At 45.0% G+C, this 12,949-nt stretch overlaps 1 protein-coding gene across 1 annotated transcript in view; it reads left to right on the forward strand.

Moving 5' to 3' along the window:
• Positions 1-8,396, forward strand: part of pitpnc1b (phosphatidylinositol transfer protein cytoplasmic 1b) — a 36,902-nt gene extending 28,506 nt beyond the window's left edge. Inside the window, exons 7-10 of the mRNA XM_028822360.2 lie at positions 5,104-5,259; positions 5,981-6,044; positions 6,130-6,213; positions 7,752-8,396. Coding sequence (XP_028678193.1) covers positions 5,104-5,259; positions 5,981-6,044; positions 6,130-6,213; positions 7,752-7,921 — 474 coding nt within the window. The 3' untranslated portion in view covers positions 7,922-8,396. The remainder of the gene's footprint in view (positions 1-5,103; positions 5,260-5,980; positions 6,045-6,129; positions 6,214-7,751) is intronic.
• The last annotated feature ends 4,553 nt before the right edge of the window (positions 8,397-12,949 follow it).

Below are 12,949 nucleotides of genomic sequence, written 5' to 3' on the forward strand. Positions count from 1 at the left end.
AGTATGGTGAAATTCTTACTTGCATGTCCTAATCAACACTCCACCACTCTCAGTGTAGCTCCCTTGACAGCCTTTACCATCACGAGGCACGATATTACAGTGCTTTATTAAATGTAATAATCGAACATCACAATATTAGGAACAAACACACAAAATGGATGGAGGAAAAGCCCCACTGTTAAAGATCAGGAGGACCTTACAGGTATAAATAACTGAATATACACAGCAGGGGCCAAGATGAGTTCTTCAAATTCAGGGTTGCCATGTTATAAAATTAGCAATCAGCAAATCAGTCTTTCTTTTTTTTTGCAGCACCTTGCATAGCAGATACACTACATGGCCATCCAAACGACTGAGATGTTCAGATGTTTCATTATTTAACAGGTACATCAAATCAGCACACTGCCATGCCAACTCCATTAGCAGTAGAATGGGTGGCACTGTAGAGCTCAGTGTCATAGGATGCCACATTTGCCCCAAGTCAGTATGTGAAATTTCTGCTCTGCTAGATCTTCCTGGTCACCTGTAATTGCTGTTATTGTGAAGTGGAAGCATTGAGGAGCATCAACAGATCAGCCATGTAAAGTCACGGAGTTGGTCTGCTGAGTGCTACAGTGTGTGGTGTGTCAAAATGGCCCATCCTCAGTGGCACCACACACTACAGAGTTACAAACCGACTCTGGAAGCAACATCAGCACAGGAGCTGTTTGTCGGGAGCTTCATGAAGTGGGTTTCCATGGGTAAGCATAAGATCTGTACACACAATGCCAAGCGTCACCTGTGGTGTAAACTCTGGAGCAGTGGACGTGTGTTCTCTGGAGTGATGAATCCTGCTTCACTATCTGCACTCTTCTCAGCTCAGATTGGTCCATCAGACTGCCAATCTTCAAGACTTCAAAGTGTAAAGAGTGGTAGAGGAGAGATAATGACAGGGTCGGGGCTCGGCCCCTTGGTTCCTGTGAAGAGTCCTGTCAATGCTAGAGAATACAAAAACATTTTGCTTCAGTTTGTTGAAGGACCTTTGCTGTGCCCCTGTGCACAAAGTCAGGTCCTTAATGACGTCGAGGAATGCTAGTGACTTGCACAGAGCCCTGACCTCAGTCCTGTCAAACACGTTTGGGAAGAATTAGAACCCCAAGTGTGAGCCTGGTCTTTTCGTCCCGTCCTTCAGCACCTGATCTGACAAATGGATGAATGGACACAAATTCCCACAGACACACTCCAAAATCAAGAAGACTGGAGGCTCTTATGGGCACAAAGGGGTGGCCAACTCCATATTTATGACCATGGTTCTGGAACGGGATGTCCAACAAGCTCATGTAGGAGTCCACTAATCTTTTGCCGTTTAGCGTATCATTGCAAGGTGTTCAGCAAAGCACAAGAGAATATAATAAAATACAAAGAAATGCAATATACTGAGAAAGCAGAAAATAAAAAACATGGCTGCACCTCTTTGGCTTCTGCAGGAGGGGCGTGGCTTATAACAGCCCATTTGAACATGAGGCCCCGCCTCTGACTAGTCTCTAACTCTGGGGGTGTGGCCTATGTCAGGCACTGCCGCCCTCACACTAATGCCCAGTCCATGACAGATGGTGATGATGTGCTTTGGGGGGTGGGGGGGGAAGTGTTCCTCTATCTTGTTTTTTAGGTTAGCTCTTTTGTGTGGGGGATATCTGTGCTCTCATTTGTTTAACAATGAGCTTCTTTAAATATCCTTTTTATTCTTTTTATCCCATCTTTTTTCACAGTACTGCCATTCATTCTTATTATTATTATTTTTTTTTTTTTAAACCTCTTTATTACAAGTGGAGCTATTTTGGAAAGACGTCACCAACATTTGAACTTTTGTCCCGCTTTCTAGTTTTTATTATAGGCTCAGACAAAATTGCCTAGCGAGCTTTGAATTGTATTAAGAGTCCTTTACTGAGAGATAATTGTTGTGTGCCAACCTGATTAGCCGTCAGCTTTTACCTTGGTGTGTGTGTGTGTGGGGGGGGGGGGTCTAAATTGCTGGTTATCCACCCATAAGCCTTTTAAACGGTTCGCTGATACAATGTGATGCACATGGATTGGATTTTGGAGACCCTGTGAAGGGCACTTTGATACCAATACATCTTTAATTTTATTTTTTCCTGGACATAGTCAGTGACGTTGCCAGCATCTAGATATTGCCTACCCTGTATTCTGTCAGCTGACAGCATGTCCAAAGATGTGCACAGATTCACAAAGAGGACAGGTCATTAACTCAGACTTTATTTTATATAGCACCTTTACAAAGCAAAACTCAGACTTCATACAACTCAGACTTTCCCTGTAAGCACTTTTGACTCAAAACTCATGGAAAAATGAAGCCTTTTAAATCAATATCATAATTTTGTTCCCCCCCCCCCCCCCCCCATCCCGTCTTATGGGCTTCGAGCTGTGGAGACCTTGAGCCTACGCCAGTAACAACAGACACAAGGCAGAGATGAGCCCTGTATGGAGTGCCAGTGCAGACTCACACACACCCACCCACATGCATTCCTGACATTTTCTGACACTGTGCCTAATGACACAGAATCATAAAGCACATGGCATGTCCCAACAATGGATAGGACGAGAGCTGGTGCTATAAATAACACCGTCTGAGGTAAGGTACATGTAAATAAGGGGACACCAGCACCCTCATGCATCCATTTTCTAAACTTCATCCTGGTATTTATTCTGGAGGGGCTGCCAGTGACTTGCTGTACTGAGTTATGCACACAGCCACCCTTAGCCTTCTGTCCAAATTCTGAAATTCTGTGGTTCCAGGGTGCTGGCATCTATCTTGCCATTTTAGGGTGCAAGACATAAGCCAACCCTGGACAGGATGCCAGTGTACTTAATAATCCCTCATCTGCCCCATTCCAGGTTCACCACCAGGCACACGGCAGGACCCAATTCTGTGTAGCGGAGAGCTGTCTCACACACACACACACACACACCTACATACTCATGTCACCCATCCATCAATTTTTTAAATCAAGTTTTTCTTTTAAAAGGTGGGTGAGGAGATGTTACAGGACAAGGTTATAAAAGTGACCATGGCAAGTGAAGAGCTGTAAACCATACATGACAATACATGACTAGTTACTTGTATTTTAATGTGTTTCACAATATCTCAGCCCCTCCATTTTCTGCTGCTTATCCGGGTTCAGCTTGTTGGGGCCAGCAGTCTAAGCAATGATGCCCAGACGTCCCTTTTCCCCGTCACCTCCTCCAACTCCTCTGGGAGATCCCGAGACATTCCCAGACCAGCTGAGGGATATCATCTCTCCAGCATGTCCTGGATCTCCTTTGAGGTCTCCACCTGGTTGGACATTCCTGAAACACCACCCCAGGTGGCATCCCAATTTAGATGCCTGAACCACCTCAACCAGCTCCTATCCCTAAGGCTGAGCCCAGACGAGGACGGAAGCTCACTTCTGTCACTAATATCCACAATCTAATTCTTTCAGTCACCACCCAAAGCTTGTGGCCATAGGTGAGGGCTGGAACGAAGACTGACTAGTAAATCGAGAGCTTGGCCTTTCAGATCAGCTCTCTTATTACCACAACTGATGGGTACAACATCCTTAATACCTACAGACACTACTCTGATCTGCCTGTTGATTTCTCATTCCCTTCTTCCCTCACGTATGTACAGGACCCCAAGATACTTAAACTCCTCCACATGAGGCAGCACCTTCTGCCCTATCTAGTGAGAACATTTCTGGCCAAATACCATGACCTTGGACTTGGAGGTGCTGATCCTCATCATGACCACTTCAGGCTCTGCCACCAACTGCCCAGTGTGCACCTACACGTAAAGTATAAAGAAAATGGGCCGTGGATTTTCTCTGTGATTGGATGCATGGTGGTCCACACTGCTGTTGGGACACCCAATCAAGCCAAGAGGACTACATCATCTGCAAAAGGCCGAGGTGCGATCCTGAGGTCCCTGAACTGGACCTCCTTCGCTCCTTGGCCACACCTAGAAGTTCTGTCCATTAACAGTGTGAACAGGATCAGGGATAAAGAAAGTGGGACTTAACTGCTTGTAATGCAAACCACACTGTCATTCCAATGGTGAGTGAATAGCCTGTAACAGCAGGCCCGGTACCCCATATTCCCAAAACACCCCCACAGGACACCCTCAGCAGATGACCAATCAGAGCCTCTGCAGGGACTGCTAGGAGTTGAACTTTCAAGCACCGCTACAGATCAACATCAAATGCTCAATGCAGAAAGCAGAAGTGCAAATGACTATTCATGAATTTCCAGTTTTTGCTCAATGAGCAAAGTCCTAAATTGTATTGTATGTACAGTAACTTACTGAGATTCGGGATAACGATGATGGTTACTCCAAAACAGTGAGATGTTCAGGCTTACACAACAGCTAAACTGCATCAAACTGCAGAAATCAACCAATGGGCCACTTCAAAGGGCTCACCCGCCAGGCTGCTTGGCGGAACTCAAAAGTCAAGGCTACTCCTCCACTCACCTGAGCAAAGGGAAGTAACGCCAAAGGGAAACCCAAAAAACCAGCACCAGGCCCAAAAGAAATTCACAGACTGCAAAAAGATATTTATCTAGAAAAGAAAATGCATTAAGCATGGAAAATCGGAAAAATGTGATTATGATGAGTAAGTGAAAATTAGAACAATGTAGATGACAACAGGCCATTTAGTCCAACAAAGCTCGCCAGTCCTATCCACTTATTTCTTCCAAAAAAACGTCAAGTCGAGTTTTGAAAGTCCCTAAAGTCCTACTGTCTACCACACTACTTGGTCTCTTATTCCAAGTGTCTGTTGTGTTTTGTGTGAAGAAAAACGTCCTAATGTTTGTGTGAAATTTACCCTTAAAGCTTGAAGCCTGAAGCTTGCTATCAGAATTTTAATAATGCATTCAGTTATTGAGAGTTTACTGCTTATTTAATTGTTGCACAACATGGCCATCTCCTGGAGGTTAGGGTCAGTGCGTCACCTGCCCTTAATGCAGAGACACCACTGCACAGTAATATAGTGGGACGGTAAGGAAAGGAACGCTGGACTGCTATGTCTGATGCCAAGCCTGTGTTTGTGTCTGTCTGTCTGTCTGCAGGACCTACGGACGTTCCATTCTGTGAAGACAGGACGAGGACCCCTGCAGAAGGATTGGCAGGAGACCATGGAGCCTATTATGTGTTCTTACAAGCGGGTCAAGGCAGCTTTTGAAGTGTACGGCTTTCAGGGCAGAGTAGAAAACTTTGTGCACAAGGTGAGGATTTCCTGGGACGTCCAGTGTACAGTTAACGGCGTCCATTTAATCGGGACAGAGAGTGCACTGTTATCAACCAGTCAGGCTCTAACGGTGAGGCACTGGGCCTGAAGTGTGAATCCTTCTGTAGGATGTGTCATGGTGGGAGAACATTTCCATTAGTGCTAATAATGAATGAAAGCTTAGAGAAAGCAGACCGTAGCTTTTCACTCTGGTTGGAAACATGGAGGTCCACGTTGCGGTTGTGAGGGCTGAGGCCTTTCTAAAGCAAAAAAAATTACTTTTATCAGGGTGAGGAGTGAACTTCTACAAATCGTGCCTTGGTGGTACTGCGGTTAGCGTGGCTAACTGTGTGGAGTATGCATGTTCTCCTCATGTTATACCTTATTGTTTGGCTGACGTCTTTATTCATTTGAGATACAATTAGTTACAATTCTTTTTTTGTTTTTTTGTTCCAGTTAGAGCACAGGCAGGTGAAGTGACTTGTGCTTGGTCACAGAGTGTCGGTAGCAGGATTTGAACCCTCAGCCTCAGAGTTTTAGGTCTAAAGCCTTAACCGCTATGCCACACACCTCTGGTGTACTCCTCAATCGCAAAAATGTGCATGCCAGGTTATTTGTTGACTCTGAGTTGATCACAACCTATTAAAGTAATTAATGGCTGTCGGATTTGGAGTCTCTAACCCTGTGTCCCTTTGTGTCCTTCTGGGACGTTTTCACAGAACATCAAGGACATTCTGCTGACTGGACACCGGCAGGCTGTGGCCTGGATTGACGAGTGGTTCGGTGAGTGTCTGGCTATGTCTGGGAGTCTCTCTGTCTCTGTCTCTCTCTGTGATGTCTCATTCATCCACCTCCATTGTGTCCACAGACATGTCTCTAGAAGATGTCCGCAAGTTTGAGAAGGACCTTCAGCAGAAGACCAACAGCAAGGTCAAGTCACAGTCTAAATCAGGTAACCAAGTCCTTCTCTTTGTCTGTGTCCTTTCTGTCCATCCATATGTCGGCAGTGCTGCTTTCCACTCGACCAGCTGGAAAGAGTCATAGTGGCCAAACTTGGAGGTATTGTGTATCTAGAGTATCTGGAGTACTGTGTGCAGTTTTGGTTACCACGCTCCAAGACAGATATAGCAGCACTTGAAGCTATGCAGAGGGGAGCAACCAAGTGCATCCCAGGACTTAAGGACGTGTCCGACTGTGACTGTGTGGGGACCTAAACCAGGTCTTCAACATCCTCAAAGCCATCGATAAAGTAGATCTAGCAGAATTCTTTCAGCTTAGCAATAAATCAAGAACTTGAGGACACCAGTGGAAATTAAGGGAAAGTGGATTTAGGACTGAAGCTAGGAAGCACTTCTGTGTGCAAAGAGTTGTGGGACTCTGAAACAAACCACCGAGACATGGAGTTAAAGCAAAAACCTTGAGGATCTTTAAGAAGGGTCTGAATGAGCTACTGGGCCAGCTTAGCTCATAGATAAACAAACAAGTGACAAATGGGCCAAATGGTCTCCTCTCATTTGTCAAATTTCTTATGTTCTTGTGTATTATGAAACTGTTACCGTGAGGCCCAACATTGGTGAACAAGAATGAGTGGTATAGAGCCTGGGCCCACACACCTGACATTATGGAGGGATATGCCACCAAGTGGACACAAGGTGTGTCTTCTGATAGGACCAAACTGGAATTTTTTGGGGTCTGAGGCAGAGCAATATGTGTAGCGGTCAATGAGCTGCCCTGGTAGGACTACCCAAGCTGTTGCAGTGTCCTGTTTTGCGAACACTTATAAGTCACAGAAGGTTTATAAAGGTTGAGGGAAAACCTTCCAGAGGAAAGAGCCATAAAAAAAAACAATGGAGCAATTGAACATGAAGAGAGTGAATGTTCTTGAGTGATCTGCTCTGAATTGAAGAGAAGACTGCCATCTTCAGATAACCCAGCATTTTTGTCTAACGTGAAAGAACTCGGTTAGTTCTGCCAAGGAGAATGAACAAAAGTGGCACCATCTAGCCAAAACGAGTCCAGGCTGGTGGGCATGTTCTTCCTGTGTCTGCAGGGGGTTTTCTTCTGGCTTCTCTACTGTGCCACCGATATCTCCAAAAATTGGTTGGCAATTCCAGACTGTCCCGGTATGAATGTGTGTGTAGATCCTGTGATGGACTTCTGGCTCGTCTAGGACTGTTTCCTGCAATGTGCCCAGTGCTTCCTGGGTAGGCTGCAAGCCCCCATGACCTTGAGCTGGATTAAGCAGGTTAGAAAGCCAAACTACTTGAGAGTATGGAGATTTGCATGAGGCACTATATGGAGTATGTGCTCTTACTTGTTTAGGTGGTTGGTATTTTTTTGCATAGGCTGACTTGCCATCTTCCGTAACAAATGTTTTATCTTTGGGCAACCGTCACGTTCATTGGTTTAAGCCATTTATCGAGGTAAATGCTGACCTGACTGTTTGCCCACTCTCATCTTTTTTTTTTTTTTTTTTCCTCCAACCAATAGAAGTGGATGGTGCCCACCCCAAGCCTGGAGTACTGAAGCGGTCCATGTCAGTAACAGACGAAGCCTCTCTGAAAAAGATGGGGGTGCTGACACCACCCTCGCCAAGCACCGACAACCCTCCTTGTGCAGCTCCGTCGCACCCACTGAGGCTGAACTCCACCCCAGAATAGCCAGCTCTTTCAAGAGCCAATGGCAGAGACTCAGTGCCGTACTCTGGCAGTCCTCTACAGTGCACTCACTTGGCTTCTCCACTCCCTGCACACTGCCAGTGCCCCTTTCTGGGTGTAGCGTACAGTGCCTGCTGCTGGATGGTACGTTTTCTTAGTGATCTGAGGTTACCCGCCCTCCTCCTCCTCCTTCTCTGGTTGCGACATCAGCGGAGATCAAGTCTGATGGTTCTGGTCGGGCCTCAGTGGGAACAGATGGATTTGTCCCTAATGACGTCATTTCCGTGGGTAGACTTTCACTTTTGTAGCATTTCTTTTTTTTTTGAGGGAGATGGGTGGGGGTTCCTTTGACTGTTTATTTACTACTTTGTGAGAGTAAATTAAGATTTGATTTGTTTATTATTTTTGTTATTTGGGGAATCTCTAGAGACTTTTCCCTCCATCTTGACTAGTTCAAAATAAAACTTTGTTTCTGACACTTGTGGCCTTCTTTGGAAAGTTAATTTATTCTATGTAGCGATTATTTCTAGAAATTTATTTTAAGGGCATGGGGTGGTGATAGTAATGCAAATTTGGCATCATCTGTTTGAGGGCATGAGGAGGATTGTTTGCCATTGTATCAGCTGCTCTAACAGATTCAAATCCCACCGCTGACTCACTGTGTGACTGAGTCTGCCAGTGCAACTAATGAATATGCAGAAAGTAATGGTCCTGAAATAAGCACATAAAGGTTTTAGGATGCCGTTCACCATCAAAAGACACTACGGTAAAGCACAAAGTCACAAACATAAACATAATAGCCATTCCCCACGGATCCACCCACATAGTAGTGAAACAGGACAAGCTTTAAAAATCAATAAACAAAAAGGTATCGCTAGCTAAGCTGAGGAAAGTTACACTTCAAAACACAGAGGTAGACTCACTCCCCACTCCTGACGTCACGCTTCCCCCTCACCTCGGCCCGCAGCCTCTGTTTCGGATTAGCGCGTATAAATCACTCCTGCAAGCGAACTATGATTCTTAGCGCAATGAGAGAAGTCGCAAAATCAAGCGGATTTTATAGGAAAAAACCCGATGTAAATCCGTCAAGTAGTTAGATAGATAGATAGATACTTTATTAATCCCAAAGGGAAATTCACATTCGCTAGCTTCATGGAGGTAAGGTACACGCCCCGAAGCTAGCGTGTGAGTGAGGAGGGCCCCGCTCCCCTCCCCTCGGCCCGTTGAGTGTCTCTTGGATTCTCACAAATAATTTGGTACCACAAGCAAATTATGATACTTAGCACAATGAGAGAAGTTGTAAAATCAACCAGAGTGTTTAAGCAAATTATAGACAGGAACCAAACCACAAGTCTGCCTGCTTTGATTCCAAAAACTATTCATTGTAACTTAGCAGTTAGGATGAAGCCAGATCATGTAATCTGGGTATTGGATCTCACTGTAACTGAAAGTAATTACCAGGGCGAAGGAGAAGTTTTTAGCTGTAAGTTTCTTTTCCTAAATCCAGTAGGAAAGTCCAGGGCAACTTCTCACACACACACAAATATAAACAGGAGCTGAGTGTGTGGGTAACTACACCAGTGCTAGCTGTGAAGAAATGCTGCCATCACAGTGTGGAAGCTAGAAATGTTTTAAACAGCTAACAGCCACATGAATCGAAAGATCAGAATTCCTAAGTTATGTGCCTTTTTGTATAGGAGAGAAAAAAATTGGTTAATCCGGTGTATTTCTACATTTTGTGTTGTTTGTAATTGTCATTTGTTTGTATATCTACAGGGTGTCCCAAAATTGTATACACACTTTGAATGATTATAAACACAATGTTTATTAAGACAATACTGCAATTTGCACCGTTTATTTGAACTTGCTGCAGGAATACGTCTTGCCACGCATTCAAGAGGAGTTTGGGGATGAAGACCAGTTTTATTTCATGCAAAACGGAGCACCACTACCATCGTGATATGAGGGCCTATCTCTGAGGAAAATCTGCCAAACCGATGGGTTGGGGGAAGACGTAGCCGTCACGTTCGCCAGACCTCATGGCAATTTACTTTTTATTTAATGGGGTCATGTCAAAGATAAGGTTTATCTCACCAAACTGCAACAATCGATAAACTGAAAACAGTGAATGAAAGAGAATGCTCCCAAAAACCAAATGGAAAGATTTGTGAGGTCTGCAAATCCATTGGTTTGTGTTATCAGCAGTGCCTGAATTGGAGTAACCAGTAGTTTGAACACTTGTTCTATATTTGTCTTCCTTAATTTGAATTATAAAACTTAGATGTATCTTAATAGACCTTTTATTTATAATCATTCAAAGTGTGTATACATTTTTTTTGACACCCAGTATATATATATATATATATATATATATATATATATATATAGATGGAAGAGAAGGTCTGTGATACGGTTTGCATATTTGCAGCTGGAGATCCACAAAGGGAGAAAAATGAATCACGTATCATAAAGTAGTTTTTATTCCTGAGCTTTCAACCCCTGTCAGGGGTCTTCATCAGCGGTTGAAGACCCCTGGCAGGGGTATATATATATATATATATATATATATATATATACAGTAGCCATCCCCCACGGCTCTGCACGCATAGTAGTGAAACAGGACAGTGAGGAGGCTCCCTACTGCTGACGTCACTCTTTCACCTCCCATCGGCCCACGGCCTCTGTCTTGGATTACCAAGAATACATCGCTCCTGCAAGGGAACTATGAAACTTAGCGCAATCTAAATCCATTAAGTAGCTCTTTTGTTCGCTAGCTAATTGGATATAAGATACGCCCCAAGGCTGGCGCTTGAGTGAGGAGGGCCCCTCCCCCTCCCCTCGGCCCGATGAGTCTCTCTTGGATTAGCACAAATAAATTGGTACCGCAAGCGAACTATGATTCTTAGTGTGATAAGAGAAGTCGCAAAATAAACCAGAATGTTCAAGCAAATTCTAGAAAAAAAACCCGATCTATTTCCGTTAAGTAGTTCTCTCGTGAAAAGCGGACAGACATACAGACAGACAGACAGACATATATATATATATATAGAGAGAGATGTGTATATTTAAAGTCAAATAGGGAAGCTGAGCATACCTAAAAAGTGCAGCTATTAAAGCCTAAAGTCATAAATTAACGAGTCTGCAATTTGAATAACAAGAGTTACATTTTTCTACATTTGTACTGTAGCAAAAGCCTCCTTAAAATTTTTGATTTGAAACAGACAAGAACAGGCCGTTCAGCCCAATAAAGCTTGCCAATCCTATCCACCTGATTTCTCCAAAATACCATCCAGTTGACTTTTAGATGTCCCTGGAGACCTACTGCTCACTATCTTCATCTTGCACGTGCATTTTACCAGCTAATGTCTCAAACCACTCTCATGTTAAATAGCCTGTAATGAATACCTAGAGGCCCACACTGATCTTCGGCATGGGGCTGCTACCATCTAAACGTTTCCGCCTGCAGTCTTGAATATTCCTGGGCTTGTACAGTGCAGCATAAACCTTCTGGAAACTTCTGGAATGCAGTACGCATCATGTATCTGTGCGACAGGTCGCTGTCAATCAGGCATCTAGGCCCGGCCATCCTCTGTGCCATCAGCTGGCTACTACAGTACTGAGACTGTTTTTCTGTGATGTGCTGCCATTGGACTCTGGAGCACTGGATATGTGGAGTGATGAATCCCACTTCACCGTTTGGCAGCATGATGGATGGATCTGGGTTTGGTGGATGCCAGGAGAGCACTGCCTTCAGAACTGCATAGTGCCTACTGTAAAGTCTGGGGGACAAGGGATCATGGCAGGGTTTGGGCTAAGCCCCTTGGGTTGAGTGAAGGGTCCTGCCAATACTATATCATACAAAGACGTTTGAGACAATTGTGGGAAACAGTTTGTTGAAGGCCGTTTTTTGTACCTCTGTACACAAAGCCAGGTTCATAAAGACAGGAAGGGACTCGAGTGGCCTGCACATAGCCCTGACCTCAACCCTACTGAAAACCTTTGTGAACTGGAATGCAGATTACAAGCTAGGTCTTCTCGTCCAGCATCAGTACCTGACTTCATAAATGCTTTTTTTTTGGATGGATGGACACAAACTTCCACAGACTCCAAAATCTGCCAAGTTGCACATCAGACGATGGATGGTGTCCTGGGGGATCTCCTCCCAGATCTGGACCAGGGCATCACTGAGCTCCTGGACAGGCTGAGGTGCAACCTGACGGCGTCGGATGGACCGAAACAATGTCCCACCCAGAGGTGTTCTATTGGATTGAGTTCAGGTGAGTGAGTGTGGGGGCCAGTCAATGGTATCAATATCTTCATTCTCCAGGAACTGCCTACATAATCTCACCACATGAAGCCGGGCATTGTCGTGCACCAGGAGGAACCCAGGACCCACTGCACCAGCATAGGGTCTGACAATGGGTCCAAGGATTTCATCCCGCTACTTAATGGCAGTCAAGGTGCCGTTGTCTAGCCTATAGAGGTCTGTGCATCCCTCCATGGATATGCCTCTCCAGACCATCACTGACCCACCACCAAACCGGTCATGCTGAACGATGTTACAGGCAGCATAACGTTCTCCATGGCTTCTCCAGACCCTTTCACGTCTGTCTCAGGGTGAACCTGCTCTCATCTGTGAAAAGCACAGGGCGCCGGTGGTAGACCTACTAATTTTGGTATTCTATTGGAAATTCCAATTGAGCTCCACAGTGCCGGGTGAGCAGTGAACACAGGGCCCACTACAGGACGTTGGGCACTCAGGCCACCCTCATGAAGTCTGTTTCTGATTGTTTGGTCAGAGACATTCACACCAGTGACCTGCCTGCTGTAGGTCATTTTGTAGGCTCTGGCAGTGCTCATCCTGTTCCTCCTTGCCCAAAGGAGCAGATACTGGTTGGTCCTGCTGATGGGTTAAGGACCTTCTATGGCCCTGTCTGGCTCTCCTAGAGTTAACTGCCCATCTCCTGGAATCTCTGCCATGCCTTTGAGACTGTGCTGGGAGACGCAGCAAACCTTCTGGCAATGGCACAT

Source organism: Erpetoichthys calabaricus, chromosome 16 (genome assembly GCF_900747795.2).
Source record: "Erpetoichthys calabaricus chromosome 16, fErpCal1.3, whole genome shotgun sequence".
Taxonomy (NCBI): Eukaryota; Metazoa; Chordata; class Cladistia; order Polypteriformes; family Polypteridae; genus Erpetoichthys; species Erpetoichthys calabaricus.